The 18,417-nt window shown below is 36.6% G+C and overlaps 1 protein-coding gene across 1 annotated transcript; it reads left to right on the plus strand.

The window, feature by feature from the left end:
• The first annotated feature begins 5,282 nt into the window (after nucleotides 1-5,282).
• On the plus strand, nucleotides 5,283-17,218 carry LOC113287156 (peptide-N(4)-(N-acetyl-beta-glucosaminyl)asparagine amidase-like). Its single transcript, XM_026535836.1, has 17 exons — nucleotides 5,283-5,500; nucleotides 5,587-5,640; nucleotides 5,727-5,891; nucleotides 5,976-6,077; nucleotides 6,203-6,289; nucleotides 8,631-8,713; nucleotides 9,532-9,645; nucleotides 11,457-11,511; nucleotides 11,592-11,678; nucleotides 13,374-13,429; nucleotides 13,660-13,719; nucleotides 13,816-13,903; nucleotides 14,110-14,871; nucleotides 14,953-15,013; nucleotides 15,969-16,071; nucleotides 16,608-16,742; nucleotides 16,826-17,218. Exons 1-17 carry the CDS (start codon nucleotides 5,423-5,425, stop codon nucleotides 16,914-16,916), a joined length of 2,181 nt encoding a protein of 726 aa, XP_026391621.1. The 5' UTR covers nucleotides 5,283-5,422; the 3' UTR covers nucleotides 16,917-17,218.
• Nucleotides 17,219-18,417: the final 1,199 nt, after the last annotated feature.

Below are 18,417 nucleotides of genomic sequence, written 5' to 3' on the forward strand. Positions count from 1 at the left end.
AAGAGAATTGCGCCATTGTGAGAGCTTGGTTGACACTCAAATACCACTTTAAAGATTTAGGAAAAGACATTGATCAAACATCCAACCGTGTATTCATCGTTTTTGTGGCGTTAGACGGAAATTGTAACCCAAGGTCTTTGAAACTCGTCAAGGAAAGGTTCGAGGAGATATTCATAGAATGTAAAGCTTTCAAAAAAGAGTTGAAATCCGTAAGGGAAGCCTTACCCAATATGTTGGGTGCTATAAGAGTAAGTATTTAAACAAGAGGTAAAACTAATCCCAAGTTTTGAATGATACTAACTGATTTTGTTTTGCGTTTTCAGTTGGGTAAGGCGTATGCCCGATATGAGGTGCTTCATGGAAAAAAAGTTTGAGTTCGACGGACGCTACCGTATCTTAGAAGGAATTACCTTTAATTACAACATCTATGGTTAAGAAGATTAAGTGCACCGTTATTATCAATTGTTTTTCATTTCCTTCAATGCAACGCTATGCAAGATGTATGCCTTTTACGATTCAATGAAATGATTCTATGCAATCAAAAATTATGATAAGCCAGTGCAAGGGTCGTTAGTCTATATAACTACGGCACCTAACGACTCTACATAAAATTTGCAATGACTGACTAGGGTCGTTATTTAATATGAATACATATATGACAACTCTAAGTGTTTTATTTACTGAGAGTTTTGGTTTTAGAGTCGTTTGTTTGTAAACAAAACAAACTAACGACTCTAAGTGACCTAGCTAAAAGAGTCGTCAATGTTTATCACAGCACCCTAACGATTTTTCATAACCTGAAAAAGTTGCAGGTTTAAGTCGTCATTGATAGTGTCAATATATTGACGACCTAGTAGAGTCGTTTGGGTATACGCACCCCGACTATGACGACCCTTACTCTGAGTTGTTTCATTATGGGGATGATTCGACCACTTGGAGCAACAAACAGACGAATCGAAGGGTATACGATGTTTACCTGATTGTTTTGAGATTCGGGTTCCTCATTTTGAGGGTTGGTTCCTTCATTTTGACCAATGGGATCTTCATTGAACCATTATTCAAGGATTCTTCTACTAACATGTCTTCATCATACATTCAATCCAAATGGGAATGCTAGATAATATCACCATCAACACAATCGTGTTTGTTATTTGAAGCTTCACCAACATCATTTCCTCCACTAGAATCACTCATTTCTTTTTTTTTGCTAAGAAAAAATTGCATTGAACTACTTCAAACTTTACAAATGTTGTGAAAGGAAATCAGAAATGATTTCCCACCACTCATTACAAATGTTGAAACGTCTACAATGCTTAGCAGCTTTATCTGCAACAGAATTGAAATTTCTCCTAAGGTGGCTAGTTCTAATAAACAAAAAGGAGTCTAATAGCAAATTACAGTCATCCATGATGGTACAACTAAACCAATAGAGACTATTTCCTTTATTCATTAAGTAATCCATTACTTTTTTTTGCATCACTATAGATACTAATGGAGGAAAGGTTCTTGCATCGTGCCCATTTGATAGCTTCCAGCACTCCCAGACATTATGCCTCCTCTGGGTTCCTTGCTAAGCATTTGACTGTTTTGCATCCCTTGTAGTTTCCTACACCTGTAGTCATAAAAATACCAATTCTAGTGATATTAGTATCCTTATCAAAAGAAGCATCACAGTAAATTAAAGTACAATCATCAGGGAGGTTATCATAAAACACTGCATTGGAGACATTAACAGAAGAATTATTCAAGTCACTACTAGGATTATTAGCTAACTGGGAAGGTTCAAGTTTTAGCAATTCCATGGTATCAGTAGAGAGCCTTATAGCCAATCTGGCAGTGGCAGACGGCTGAGTAAATTTATGCTGAAAGACTTTGAAGCATCTATCCCTCCAAATACTCCATGCTGTAGTGAGGATTTCAATCTGAGTTTTTTCATCACTACCTTTCTCCAACCATTTCCCTATCCAATTCTTAATGGAGGGACTTGTACATGTATCCTGCAAAGTGATGTAACCATTCGGGGTTGCAGACCAAACAGATTTTGCAAAGGGACAGTGTAAGAGTAAATGTTTCGTGGTTTCATGTGCACTACCATTACACATAATGCAAGAAGTATCACTGTTAGATCCATATTGAGACAATCTAGTTTTAGTAGGTAGGGAATCAGAAATACATTTCCAGAGAAATAGTTGCACTTTAGGGAGAAGATGAGATTTCCATAAAGCCTTAAAAATGGGATCAGGGGTTGGATTCACAGTACCATTACCATTAACAGTAGTCAAAGCCCTATATAAGGCTTTAACCGTAAAGTTGTCGTTATGAGAGTTAGACCAAATTAGTCTATCTTCACCAAAGTAGGGAATACGAATATTTCTAATCCTAATGACATTCTCTCTAGTGAAAAAAGCTTCTAATAATGGATCATTCCAGGTCTTGGAATTATCATCTATGAAATCAGCAACCACAAGATTAGGGTTCGGATATTGAATACAAAGAGGACTCGTAACATGAGGTATCCAATTATCCTCAAAATCTTTTATACTCCTACTATTCTTAACCTCCCACAATGAGTTCTTTTTAACAATATCTAAACCTCTACAAATGCCTTTCCAAACCCAAGACGAATCTTGGTTTTTCCTATAGTGTAAAGGATGATTATTGCTAAAATACTTACATTTGAGGATTCTAAACCATAATTCATCAGACCCATGAATCAATCTCCAAGAAATTTTAGATAATAAGGCTAAATTGAATTTCTTTAAATCACGAAAACCCAAACCTGCAGCATGTTTATGAGTGCAGACATCTTTCCACTGTTTAATGTAAACACCTCCCTGATTTTGTTTACCCCACCAGAAGTCTCTTTGAGACTTTTTCATTTCATAAATGACACTATCAGGAATCAAGACACTATCAGGAATCAAGAAAGAGTTCATATGATAAACAGAAGATGATTTCAAAACATTTTGAACCATAACTGACCTACCAGCCTGGTTAAAGTGTTTGCCTTTCCACTTGGCAACACTATTGTCAAAGTGATCAGCTAGAAAGGTAAAAGATTCAGTTTTATTTTTGTTAATGAAAAGAGGGATACCTAAATATTTATCATTTAGGTCAATTTTCTTGACATTAATGGTTCTTATAAGAGAAACACATTTATCCGGGTGGACTTTCTTATTAAAGAAGCAACCAGATTTATCAAAATTTATCATTTGTACAGAGACAGAACTGAAAACATTGATGGCATCCACTAAGTTTTGGGTTTCATAGTGAGTTGCCTTGGAAAACAACAAAAAATCGTCAGCGAATAGAAGATGAGACACACTAGGTGCCTCATTAGTGACTTTGGCACCATGGATCCAATGTCTGTCCTCGCAATACATTAAATATCTGGAGAAGGACTCCATACATAAAATAAAAAGGTATAGAGACAAGGGGTCACCTTGTCTCAGACCCCTAGTTGGTCTATATGCATTGCAAGGGGATCCATTCAAAAGAACTGAGATGCTAGTAGTACTGACACATTGAAAAATCAGTTCACACCAGTGATTAGAAAAACCAAAACATTTTAATACATCAATCAAAAATGACCACTCCACCCTATCAAAGGCCTTAGACATGTCTAGCTTAAGACCCATGATTTCACTCTTAGCTTTTGTTCTCTTCATAGTATGAACAATTATGATATTGTCATGAATGTTCCTATTTGGCACATAAGCTGCCTGAAAAGGGGAAATGATTTTGCTAAGAAGTGGTTTAATTCTGTTGACTATTAGTTTTGAAATAATTTCATAATTTGTATTACACAGAGAAATTGGCCTAAAGTCAACAGGGGATGAAGGGTTAGTTTTTTTTGGGATTAGAGACAAAAAAGTGTGATTCATTTCTTTTAAAATATGCTTGGTTTCAAAAAAATCCCTGGTGGTATTCAAAACATCTTGTTTTAGAAGCTCAGTGTTTTCTTTATAGAACCCCGGAGGAAAACCATCCGGGCCTGGCGCAGTCCAGGGTTTCATCTGTTTTATTGTCTCTCTAATTTCATCTAGAGTGACAGGCCTTAACAACATATCATTATCCTCAACAGTAATACAAGATGATATGCAATTAAGGAATTCTCTATTTCTCATAGGATTGCTAGTAGTACCAATGTTACTGAAGTGGTTAACCAATAGGTCCTCTAGATATTGTCTCTCATTAGACCATTGACCATTACTCAGTTGCAAGGACTCTATATGATTGAAATGTCTTTTCCTGTTCATAGATGTATGATAAAAACTGGTGTTCCTATCATAGCATTTTATGTAATCAGTTCTAGACTTTTGCGCATAGAATTCCTCTTGGATTTTCTGCCAGTGCTCAAGATCAAGTGCTACTTGTTTGATTGCATCCATATCATGAGTAAGTTGTGGCTGATTATTCAGAGTATGGAGTTGTTCAATTAAAGGTCGAATTTTGTGATCTATGTTACCAAAATGAGAGATGTTCCACAATTTAACTCTTAAATCTGATTTTAACTTAAACACACTATTTAACCTAACTTAACTAATTATTAACACTAATCATTTAGGGGTAGTTTAGATATTAAAAAAATTGGCTAAGGGGTAACCCCCAATCAGGTTTTGATGACCTATTTTGTCCTGTAGTGGGAGGCCCCCAATTGTTTCTTGGGGGCCCAATTAAGCGAAGCAAACTTGGAGTACAAAAACTCCATTCAAATGTTGGGATCCATTAAAACTCCATATTAAACAAAATTGATACAAAAACCCCAAATATTTAAATATTGATACAAAAATCCCAAACAAAATTTGGTTTCATCTTATTTTTACCTATTATTTTTTATCATGAAACCAAAGATTTTAATGATGAAACAGTAAGTTTATGACGAAACCAAAATTTGGTGATACTGCTTCCGGTTAGTGGTGGTGCTGGTTGGTGGTGGTACTTTTTATGGTGATGGCAGTGCTAGTATTTGTTGGTGGATGTGGTGTTGGTTGCTAGTAGTGGTAGTTGATGGTGGATATGGTGGTGGTGGTTGGTGATCGTAGCGGTTGGTGATGATAGTGCTGGTATAACTATTGATGGTGGACATGGTGGTGGTGGTTGGATATGGTGGTTGGTGATGGTAGTGGTGGATATTGATATAAAAATCCAAAACATTCATATTATTTATGGTTTTTGTGTTACTTTCATTTTGATGTGTTTTTTGTGGATGTACAGTGACACTTTTGGGGTTATAACTCAGGGGCCGCTAGCAGTAGTCGATAAATATTCGTAGGGAAAGTCAAATAGGTGATGGAATGAGCCGGTCTGTGTTGCATCACGAGAATTACACCAGAACAGATACCTGCGAGTTTCCAGAAAATTCAAGCGTTCTCACTCTCCTTTCTTGTTCAGATTATTTTGTGAAAGAACGAAAGAAAAAATGGTTGCTCGGAAGTTCCTCCTTCACCATAATCAATCTCTCTTCGACCTCCATTACGATTCTGAAGATGGCCTCGAAGTCTCCCTCTCTCTTAATTTCTCTGTGTATTTTCTCTAAATTCTCTCTTTCACTGTCTGACATGAAATCCTCTCTCTTGTTTGCAGGTTTTAAAATTCCAGATTTTCTCACTAACTTCAGTTCCACCTGATGATCAAAAGGTTTCCTTATTACTTTCTTGGTTAAAATTCTGTGTATTTGATCAGATGATTTGATTTTATTTTTCTATTGTTAATTGTTATTCAAGATAATTGGAGGAGAGGATCGTGTTATAACTCAAGACTCAGATCTCAATTCAGTTTGTGAAAAATTACAGTTAGTAACAGTCAATAGCGACGAAGAAAACGTCAAACAAGATGGAAGTTCTTCGTCTATATCGAATTCTGATGAAGAATTGGCTCGGATGTTGCAAGTAAGTAATTAGCATGAGGGTTTCGGAAGGAAGTATAAGGAGAAAAACCATATGGTGAATTTTCGTTTTTTTTTCTTCTCCCAGGCGGAGGAAGAGGCGCTTTTCTTTCAGCAGTTCAGAGCCAACGATAACAGTAGGCAGCGGTTCGAGGATAGAGTTAGACCTTACGTTACACAGGCTCTCATGGTAATTACTTTCATTTTGTTGTTTTTAGTAATAGGATTTAAGAAATGTGGTTCTTTTGATTTTATTTTTTAATACACTGAAAATTGGTTTGAATTTTCATTTGGACAACTTTCTTTGATGATAAGTATGAAGACCCAACACGCCAGCAAGCGGCTAGGAAGATGGTTCCAGTGGATGAACTAGAGGAGAAAGCACTGGTATCTTTAGCCAAGGTACCATCCTACATTTTTCGTTCTCAACATTGTTTTGATTTTCTGTAGTTCTTTACCTTATTTTTATTTTTATTTTCTAGTAGTAGATTACTCCATCTGATCCATACAAAAAAAAAACAGTCCTCAGAATGTATTCGGTTTTGTTATACTATACATCCATAGACCGATACAGTAAGATTTATTTAACATATTAGATCAAATAGTCAGTAACAGTTAACAGGAGAGAAGTTGATATTCATACGTTGGTGTGTTTCATGATTGCATTTCTAGGGTTTTTGGCCCACATCTGGGACTAAGAAATTGCTTGCTGCAGAATTTATTAAGATTGCTGAACTCTGAACTCGTTATTTAAAATTTTTGCCAGTTATTCACAGTTGCACTGATTTAAAGTCTATGCTCCTACCAAACGTACTTGATATATGTGATATATTCCTAACATCAAAATACTATATGTGTATGTAACTAGGAAATTCACCTTTTCTTTTCTTTAGCTAAGTAGGAAATTCACCTTTTCTTATCATACGAACTCTGACCTGGTTAGCCTATCTGGAATCTCTGTGTGTACCCAATCAGTTATTGGGTGGAGATAAGGTATATAAGTTTTCATGTTCTTTGGTTTTCACCTGATTGAACATATGACTAATCTTTTCGTTAAAATTTATATAATTGTGTTGTCTTAAAACCTTTTCTTTCATATTAATCCAATCTAGAGAACATTAGCATTTGAGGAGCCCTTCTTACTTCAAAGGCATTTCTTTTATCTTTTTCGATGTCTATTAGTGGATGTAAAGTTAACAAACGCTCAGCAGACTAGGGCGGCAATCTTGGTGCTGGAGTAAAAAGTCCAGTGAGGGGCATACTGAGGATTAAAGAGCTTGGTGAGGGAGGTGATCCAGTGCCTAGCTTACACCAAGGCAGTTGCTATTTAAGGGTTATTACACTCTGAATGCATGGGAGCATTGAGCAAAGAGAAAGTTGACAAGTCAGAACTTCCTTAGGATGTAGGATGGAATTGTTGGCATGCGAAACAGTCTCTTCTCTTTGTCAAGTCATGCTCATGTGGCTTAGTTCGCATGGAATAAAGCCTAAAAGTCCCTTAAGACACCTGAGATCTTTTCCGATTCTGGTTAATGGAAGGAAAAAATCTACTTAGATTCCGTTATGGATGATTCATGTCGTAACAGATTCTTTGCATTCGTTATTTAACTATTACAATGTGACCAAATAAGTTAGGGAACAAAGAAAATCTGTATTGGTTGTTCCTGTTTTTGTAGCTTGCTTCCGGATTAATTATAATATGAAAAGAGATGTTCCTTACCTCAGCTGAAATAATCAAGTCATACTCTGCATCCTGCTTCCAGCGTAAACAACTGGCACATCACATTTTCCTTTTTTTTTTTAATTGATACAGAAATTTTAGCATAAAAAGAAAAGGGAAACAAAATAGGGAAGGAGGGCATAGACCTTATCTTAAAACAATAATAAGAATGAGAATCCTGGAATTACCCAATTGCATTCTTTGAAAAGCTAGGAATTTCCTGAATACAGAGACCTATATCTTGGAATGGAACCTTTTACGAGTGAGAAAACCAAATTTCGGAACAGACTCAAATCCCATGTATTATTGAATGGCTTGAAGTAAATTTTTTTTAGTATGTACTGATGTTGTTAGATTTTTAAGAACCATCTATTGTAGTCGCGTGTAACATATTCTAACTGAAGCATAGTAAAAGTTGATACTTACTCTGGATAAGTGTTCAAGTCACATGGACAGATTGAGTTGATTTTTTTACCATGCCCATGATACACTTGCGGGTTACCTCTATCATGGTCACTTGTTTACATATAACTCAAGCATCATAAAAGTTGATACTTAGTCTGGATAAGTGTTCAAGTCACATGGACAGATTGAGTTGATTTTTTACCATGCCCATGATACACTTACTGCTTACCTCCATCTTGTTTTGGAAGACATGAGTGATGTGGAGCAGTCTGTAACTTTACGCCTTCCGTTTTGTGCATTAATTGTTGCCAGATTGTAGTTTGATTAATATTCTTATATCGTTATACAACACAATTGACAGTGTGTCCTGTCAAAACAAAAGTTACTATGTATTATCTGTGTTGAAAACTTTAACTTTTTTAAATGTTATCTTTATATATGTTGTTGCGCGTCTCCTAGTGCTTATACACAATGGGTATTTTCGTGTAAGTAATCCACCAGTCTAGCATAAACTATTTTTATAAATTGATTTGCTTTGATTGTCATTATTTCTCGAATGGTCACTCTTCAAGGTTAGCCCGTTTAGTAAATCTTCTAAATGCTGTGGTATGTTTTTAGGAGGGGAATTTCAAACCTTCAAAAGCTGAACAAGAGCATGCGTTCCTGCTGCAGTTACTGTTCTGGTTCAAACAATCATTCAGGTTCTGCTCCTTTTGTTGTTCTTCCTAATCATTTTGTTTTAAACCTTGATTGGTAAACAGGTACTTATTTTTATCCAGAATAAAATAAAATAAAATGTCACAGGTCACAAAACATTTCCCAGTAGAAAGACCATTAGAGCTAGACAACTCTTCTCTATTCGGATAGCTATCTTCTTATAATTTTTTCTCACATTATCACTGCTAATGTCTAGGAGGTTATTGTCACACTTGCATCAATATGACTAATTTTCTTTTTTTCTTTTGCCAAGTTACCAGTTACCACTGCCACTAAGAGTTATAAGCAAGCTAGGAAGCAAAGTCCTATTCCATTGGTTCTTTACCGATGGATAACCCTTACTGAATTGCAAACTCTTTAATTAGGGAAAGATGAAACACTGGTCCGTTTTGGCAATGTTCTCACAGAGCATCACGAAAACAAAAAAGCCAAGACTCTTGAACACATACTCATAAAAGCTATATCACTTTACTAGAGTTAACTTCTAAGAGTACAGACAAAGTTTGTCTAGAATTCTTTTATCCTATGTTAGTATGCTCAATATGATCAAAATTAACAAAATTATCGGAAGGTATAATCTAAACTGTGTTACTGGAAAAGGGAAAGCAGTATGTATGTATCTCGATTATATACTTCAATAACGTGGAATAGTAGAAACACCAATTACACCAATTTGTGTTGGGCTAAGTTTATGGATGTGGTTTACTTCGTGTACTTTCCACCATGATTTATTTATTGCCTGGTGAATCTTTCCACATTTTGCGGTTTGTTAGTTTATGGCACTTTTACGCTTCAATTGTAGGTGGGTTAATGCACCACCATGTGATGGTTGTGGTAGTGGAACTATTAATTGTGGTATGACCAGCGGACTGCCTTCCGAGATCCAATACGGAGGTTCTCGAGTTGAGCTTTATAGGTAAGATGGAAATTTTACTTATTGTCATTTTTATTGTGCTCAATTTTGGACTTAAATTTCTCTGTTTGCCGTCATGCTAATTACATGCATCCTCTTTAAAGATTTTCTCCCTATTTTTTTATTCTGTTTATTCCATGAGAGCTGTGAAGTGTGAATGCATCAAAGAGTAGCAAAGTCAATGAGAACTCTGCATAGTACCTGGCTGTTTAGGTAGGCCGTCAGGCATTTGCTTATCTTCTTTTTCTACTTCATGGAAGCTTCCCAACTTATTTTGTGAATTAAGTACTACTTCAAATATCCTTATGGCTCACCAATCGGGAATAGGAAAACAGATCGTTCATGGATCCTGAGTTAAGCTCTTCAAATTGTCTATCCTGAATAATCCTGCCCCGATCCAAAATATAAAACAAACTGAGTCATGTTAGAGTTTTTACGTATTTTGCCTACAATTTAATTTGCGTCTCCATTATGAAGGTAGAGTTAGTGGTAGAGACATAGAGTTGACCTAACTCTTTGAAACGACATAAAGAGAGGAAAGAGCAACTGCTCCCAAAGCGGACCTCCCAGCAGCTGCCTTCCCTGGCACATCTACTGTTTGAGCGTCAGACACATTGTTTTTACTTCTCTGAGTGAGCATAACACGCCTCAAATATGGGAGTAATTATCTATCAAACAGTAAGGGAATCGTTTGCCAAAACCGTTTTTTTGAGTGCTCTGATGGTTAGAAGTGGTCACAACATATTTTTCCTTTATCATTTGATGTGTTTGGCATGCACGAGTATTTGTTTGGAGGTTGATTGGTGGCCACCACTATCTGACAAATCAGATCAGCTTACATGGCAAACACATGCCAAAACTAATGAGCACCTTTCTTTTCCTTTCCTCTGTTTTCTTCTTCCTGCCTTCTTGTGACAGTCCCACCTCGACATCTCTTCCCTCCCTCACGGGAATGGAAAGAGTGTCAAATGCTTTGAGTGGTCTGTCATATCTAAGTTTCGTTTCTAAACAAGGCTGTTAGGGCCAGTCAACTGACTTTCTTTCCTGTTGAAATAACTCTTATTATTATGATACCCTGTTGTTACGATAAATATTGAATTCCCAACCTGATTGGCGCTGTAAGTTTACCTTCATCAGGATAATCCCATTCAACAGAATTAACTTACCTGGGATCTCATGCCATTTCAATTTCGTTTGCCCTCTGATTTATGACAACTTACTGATCCAACTGCATGACAAGTATTTGCTCGGGCACGTAGCTTGGCATAGATGAGGCCACTCATTGAGAGATCATAGCAGACACAATCATGTATTCCTACTGGGCCCTGGGAGAAGGTAATTAAGGTGACTATCAAAGTGAATTTAAATTACGAAGGAGCCGTGGAAAACCAGGACTTCATTTTTTCCTTACAGACGGTTTCTATTTAATCCAAGTAAAGACATCCATGCACACATTCACATAGAAAGATATGCCAAATCGTGCCTATTTTAATATGGTCTTTTGGTTCCACAATATGCCACATTCAGATCAGTAGACAATATGTTTACAGTATGAGAGTCCATAAATGTTTTCATTTTGATCAAGTTTTTTGTTAAGCTTGATTGTAGCTCTAAATAAATTAGTAGTTATCCATCCAAATTACACACAATTGATGGAGTTCCTTCTTATATATTGGTCTATATATATTTTTGTTTTATTCCTTCACCCTAACTATTGTCCATCTATTATGTCAAACCCTTACCGTTCATCGTTACACTACCACTACTGTCTATTATGTCAAACCCTTACCGTTCATCCTTACAACTACCACCAGGTGCAGCAGTTGTTCAAGAGTTACTCGTTTCCCTAGGTACAATGATCCGCTGAAGGTATGCTGTTTCTCTATTTGCTAGAGCTTTTTTTCCTCTTGTTTTTTCATGGATTACATGGTTTTGCTATCTTCCTGTAGCTTGTTGAAACAAGGAGAGGACGTTGTGGAGAATGGGCTAATTGCTTTACGCTTTACTGCCGGGCATTTGGCTACGATACTTGTCTGGTTAGTCTATTACTAGAAAGTGCATTCTTGAAGAGTGTTCACTTCTTATCAGTGTTTTTTTTTTGCATTTAATTATGGCCTTCAAATCGTGATATCAGGCCTAGTGTGACTTTATAATTATTAATCATGCATCATATCAATATGTGACCTGTTTTATGGTATTTGTGATTCGTGAGTGCTGATGGACTTGAAACTATAGTTGCATCGCATGACGCAGATTCTTAAATTGTTAACTTAATGTTAGAGTGATTGCAGTTTCTATGTGGGTCCCTTGTAAGGGGGCTAAAGGGCCGCGAGTCTTCACAGTTCTATTAGTACTTTGAATATTGGTTGACTTTCAGTCTTTTATGCTAAAGATATTATGGATCTGCAGTGAAAAACCTCTAGCATTGATTCCCGCAAACATGGGAGAGTTTCTATCTTTATTTTGTATTATTCGAGAATATTCACAGTTCACAGGATAACAGTTGCAGACTATACAGTGAATAGCATGTTTGCCTTGTTACTTAGTCCACATGTTAATAATTTGCTTTCTCTTGCTCATTGTAAATACAAGTAAGCATGGTTCCTTTTGCTCATTGTGTGGATATTCATCAGGCGCCAAGTGCAGGCTGTACACCGTATAAGACGTATTCCATTGTAAAATAGTCCACATGGTAATCATAAGCATTTATTGTTGTTTCCTTGCTAATAAGAAACCTCAGAAGTCACGGAACTGATACTATTATATTCTTGATATGGTCGTGTTACTGATGGGTAGCTCGGCTAGGAAGTGAAGAAAAAGAAAAGTAGGAGAGAAATCAAATCCTGGACACTTCTTAAAACCTATATCGAGGAGTGGATTTGCTTACAAATCATAGTTTTTCACAAGTATTGCTGAGCGTCTGGCGCGCAAGATCTAACTGATGTTTTTCTTGTTGAGGATGATCCTAGCAGGATGTGGATCCCTTTGACCTTTTTAACTGCCAAGTTTCTAACCAGCACACCCAAAGTTCGTTGATCTTGAAGATCATCAAGAAATAATTTGATATTTAGAGCGAGAGTTAGACACAGGCTATTTACATGGTTTTGGCATAGAAAGACCTATGCCCACAGTTGTGATTTTTGGCTCTGTATTTAACTATGATGCTGGTGATTACAAGCTGAGTCTAGAGAAGAGACTGTGGCATACTAGACAAAATCAGATATCGCTCAAGGGTTAATTACATTTCTACCATTCATGGTACACACAGTTTTACTATCTGAAGTTGCATTCATAATGTCGTGTCCATTAATGTTTTAGTATCCCAGTTTGCCGCTTTCTTGAAGTTTTAGTGAAAATTATGACATACTTGGTTGCAATTTAGGGTTTTCTTCAGGGGGTTTCCTGATTATAATTCCGCAGATCTTGCGATAAGCATTTGTACTGGTGAATCCAGTTTCCTAAAGGGCATGGCTAAACAAATTTCCTTTGATGAGCTTCATATTTGAATATAACATCTCTCTGAGAGACAATACATTACACTAACACCAATGTATTAGTGGGGCTTTATAGTTTGTTTGAGCTATTTGATATAGTAGGTAACTTGGGTATGCTTCTTCTTTGCTTCATGTCAATTTACTAATGTAAATAGAAAGCCGCTAACCACTTTAGGGTGTTGGGGCTAAAATGCGAAATATCTTTGGGTACTTACTGTGACTGGTGCTTCATTATAGATCTTGGATTTCACAGATCATGTCTGGACGGAGTGCTTTTCGCATAGCCTTGGAAGGTAAATTCTCTTCACAATTCTGCTCCTCCGATTCGAAGTTAATTGGTTTCATCTAAGAACACTGCATTTTGAACATGGAAGTGTATAGATGTTAATAAATCATATGGATTAACCATAAAATCTGTTTTTAATATTCATATTTATAAAAATAAGTAAGGAAAAGGGTCATAAGACTCGTACCTTATTCCATCAACATCATAAATCTTAAGGATTTTGCTTAACTTATACAGATGGATGCACCTTGATCCCTGTGAAGGGGTCTATGACAAACCGTTGCTATACGAGAAGGGGTACTTTCTCTTAACAACACTTTTTCGCGAAGTCTAGAGTTTAAAATATTTTCCAGTTATAAATTTCAAATTGGTGCATCAATTGTTTTGTTGAAGTTGGAACAAGAATTTGAGTTATGTAATAGCTTTTGACCAAAATGGAGTGCATGATGTCACTAAACGTTACACAAGGAAGTGGCATGAGGTAATCACTAGTCATATTATTTTAGCAACTTTATGTGCGTGCACTGTTCTTTTTCTTTCTTACGTTGACTGTTTCCTTTTTCTTGTCTTCTGTTTCCTTTTCGAGTCATTTCTTTTCTTCTTTTTTTCTTGTCATGTCATTTCTTTTCTTTTCTTATCTCTCTTAGCAACTTTTCATTAGACTGAGAAGAAAATTTTCACATACAGGTTTTGACTCGTCGTATTATTACCACAGAAGAAATTGTCTCTGATGTTCTGCATGATATTACAAAAGAACGTAGAAGAGGTCTTACATCTCAAGCACTATCAGTTCTTGAAGATCTAGACAGAAGTGAAGCAGAAAAACTTGAGAGAGATCTTCATTCTCCAGATGGTTCTTCAATGTCACTACCAGGAAGACAAAGTGGAGCCAAAGAATGGCGTATAAGTCGATCTGAAATCAGTTCTGATGATAATGATTCATTGAGTTATTCTTCATGCCCAGTCCGTACATGTGTGGACGGCCATGTTAGTAAAACATACAATTCCTTTTCGGTTCTTATCTCTCATATTGTCGACAGTGGTCGTTCAAAGTCGGAAACTCTTGAAACTCTCGAGAAGATTAAAGGTATCCTGGTGGATCTTAGCAATAGCTCGTTCAAAATGAGGAAAACTTCCATAAAGTCAGAATCCAGTGTCTTAGAAGTTTTTGGGCCTCCAGTGACGCCAGCTGTAGAAAATTTACTTGCCTCTCTTTCCCTGAAGATTGAGTTAAGCACAGGTGGAGAACTTTCTATTTGCTTGGCTGGTGATCCTGTCAAAACCTGTCTAGCATTGCCAGTTGCATTGGATGCACTTGATGACATTACTGATAATCTTGGCTATATTCAGAGCCTTGATAAAGGTTCTTTATCTTTACCACTATTGAAGGTCAATCGGATATCATCTGGTTCAGTCCTTGCAAGTGGTGAAGAGTTGCCTTTTGGAATTGTAAGTAGTTTTCCAGGTTGTTATTTATTCAATACGTGCATTAATAAAAACTTACTAGATATGGAATTCCTGATATACCAGGTTACATCTGCATTTGACGGTACTCGCAAAACGAAATGGGAAGAGCCAAATGGTGCAAAAGGTACTATGAACCTCTGGCCCTTGTCCTGCACTATGATGAAAATGGCAGAAAGAATAAGGATAATAATAGCAGCTGGGCTAATGATGTTTTCTTTAACGCAAGTATTGTTATGATTCATACGTAAGGTTATCTACCATTGGTGTATTTGAACTTTATTTTATGTTTTTCTTTAACATCTTTTCTTTTGATAGAGGTTTAGAAAGCCTCACTCAATGGATTAGTATGCTATAGAGGTTTGCTCATGCAGGTATTCAATTGAATATGTTCTACTGGTTGAAAGAAAAAAGACGAGAAATAAAGCTTGAAAGGATCTACTTAGACTATAAGTTCCTCTAAATTAGGTGCAATGAAATGGACTTTGTTTCCTCGGCTTAGAATGTTCTGATCTTAAGGTTAATGAAAACTAATGGCCCTGCAGCTGCAGGGAACACAAAGTTTTATAATAAAGTTCAGTGCGATGTTTTTGATTGACTTCGCGACTGTTTCAAAATTATGTTATAAATTCAGAGGTGATTAATGATATACATGTCAAAATGCAATGGGGTCGCTCATCTTGGATGGTTGTTCAGCTATTTCCGGGTTCAGGAAATTTGTCTCTGAGATTATATTAGCATCTTGATTCGTTCTTAACTCATCCAAGCATGATAACTATCTTTTAAAGAGATCAGCAAGCTGTAAACCGGAGACTTGAACTTTTTGACCTCGAGGAATCTCATCCTTTGGAAAGTTTCTACTGCCAACTTAGATAATCAAATCCCCTGGTTTATAGTTTTAAATTCTCTCACTACTACTGTTCTCATCCATGTTAACCAAAATGGAAAGTAAATGGGGAAGAATTGATGGTTAATTTCGTAAATTTTATGGTTTCTCACCGCATGTTTTGATTTTCTGCACTACCTTGGCAGTAATTTGGTATAAGAATAATGTCTATTACTGATTTGAGTTCATCATGTAGGTTCTTGGGTTTTGTACAAAGTAGCTGACAGTCAGATGCATGATATTGAGGCTTATGAATTTATGTCAGCCAATGATGCCCCAGAGAGAGATCCAATGGACTGGTAAGACGTTATTACCTTGTGGTGGATAATCAGATGCATGATATCTGGGTTTATGAATATTATGAAAATAAGTTTACGTATACACACTGTTTTGGAACGAAAACAATGATTGAGTTCGAATGAGAATTACTTAGAAACTTTTCCAATGCAGGGGCTTTCCCCAATTCTCTGTAAAAGAAAGAAAGATAACACATCAGGATAATATATTGCGTTCACACCTGCTTCATTGCATCATGGTGATAAAGAGAAATGTACCGTTGTATGTAATGATCTTGTTATGGGACAGTTGCTTATTTTATTTTCTTAGTTTGTTGAATTTTTGCATAGTTATCCGGTTCTTGATTTTTTACAAAAGCTACTCTCCATTGGCTTCTGCATACTAAGGAGATTTTAAAGCATTTTATCCGTGAAGTTTGATTATGTATGTAGCTTAGCTTCTGGAGGGAAAGACAGGAGTTCAGGCGAGCTTTATGGCTCTTTGGTAATTGGAAGCTTTAATTTTCTTTTCGTACTACTAAAATGCGTTTCTCTTTCAGGGTTTTTGAAGGAAGTAATGATGGAGGATCCAGCTGGCATGTCTTGGATAGGCAGAACTCACAGTTTTTTGAAAAGCGCTTCTATCGTAGAGCTTTTAAGATTTCTTTAGTGGGTTATCCATCAAATCTATTCAGGTAATTAAGCATCATTTAGCAAGTAGAAAATTCTTATATTTTCTTTACATAGTCCCAGATTTTGAACAGTTTTGAACCGGCAGGTTTAGATTCCTTGCTGTTCGAGATGCTCAAGCAACATCCCGATTGCAAGTTGGTAGCATTGACCTCTATGCAAAATCAAGTGAAGTATGACATCCTGGACACACCCATGGTACTTCAAATTGTTTGTAACAGTGGTGTAGTTTAGCTGTTCATTTTTGTCATAAACATTTCCATTTTCTCAGGCTGTGTGAATAAATACAGGGTATATAATGGTGGCATATTAATCTTATTGAACGTACAAATAATAGAAGGAAAGCAGTGACTTGGGAGAATACACGTTAGTTATTGATTTAGGAAACCCGAGTCCTATCTGTTTTCAACCTTCTGATTCTCGTCTTCTTGATGACAATCAAACTCCGTCTCCTGTTATTGATTCTCTTATGTTAGACAAATCCTCTCTCTCTCTCTCTCTCTCTCTCATGGATGGTACTCATGATTGGCCTTTGCTTGATGATGAGGGTTTTCTGGATCACTTGGCTACTCTTGATGTTTCCTCCTCCTCGTCGTCTTCTTCTATCTTCAATTCCTTCTCTCTATTTCTTCTGCTGTTCTAAGAAGACTTTGTGAACCCTACAAAAGATCTTTGATTGGTAAACCCTTTGAAAAACGGGTTGGTCTTTCTTTCCTTCACAAAAAAGGTGAATCAAATGTGGAATTTTTTACTGTTGCCTTTTTTTTGCTTTACTGATGTTTTGGATTTTAAAGGCCATCGTTTATTTTGTGTCGCTTTTTATCTCTTAAGATGGAAGCCTGATTTTAAACCTTCTGCTCCTCGAATTAGTCGTGCTGTTATTTGGGCAAGGTTTCCGGAATTACCTATTGAATATTTTGATCGGGAGTTCTTGCTTGATCTTGGCAATTTAGTGGGGAGGACATTAAAAATTGATCTCACCCCTGAACAAGTTGTCCGCGGAAAATATACTCAGTACATGTTTAGAGATTGATCTCCATGAACCTTTAAAAGCTCTTGTTCGTGTTTGTTAGTTTCTTCAAAAGGTTGAATTTGGAGGAACTGATTTGATCTGTTTTAATTGTGGTTTACTCTCTCATACCCAAGAAGCTTGTCCTCTTCTTAAAGACATCCCAGCTAATGATTTGAGTATCCAAAATTCACCATATTCAATTTTTGGGCTTGGTCCTTGGACTTTAGTTCAACCCAGCAAATCTTCATCAAGTTCTTCTCGTTCTTCATTCCGAGTTAACTTTACTGCTTCTGGTTCTAATTCTATTAGTTCTTTTGGTCAGAATCGTTTCAATACGAATTGGTTTGATATTATCGGTAAAAATAAAAACAAGTCTACTGGCATCCCACTCTTCCATCCACCTCATCTTCTTCTGCTTCGGTTTTACCTTCTCCTAAACCACGTCAGCATTTTCTTTCCTCTCTCCCTTCTCTTTTGGGTCCAGGTGGATCAAAAGTTTCCATGCAACTTTGCATGTTGATCGACAAAAGTTTTCCTCTTCTACCTGTTGCAGCTCCTGCATCTAATGCTAACATTCCCCAAAGTTCTTTTTCTTTGTCGTCTTCTTCTCCTGTTAATTCCTTTTCTGTCTCTTCATGTTTTCCTCCTCCTTCTGTCCCTTTCTCTTT

This window comes from Papaver somniferum, chromosome 6 (genome assembly GCF_003573695.1).
Source record: "Papaver somniferum cultivar HN1 chromosome 6, ASM357369v1, whole genome shotgun sequence".
In the NCBI taxonomy this organism is placed as follows: domain Eukaryota; kingdom Viridiplantae; phylum Streptophyta; class Magnoliopsida; order Ranunculales; family Papaveraceae; genus Papaver; species Papaver somniferum.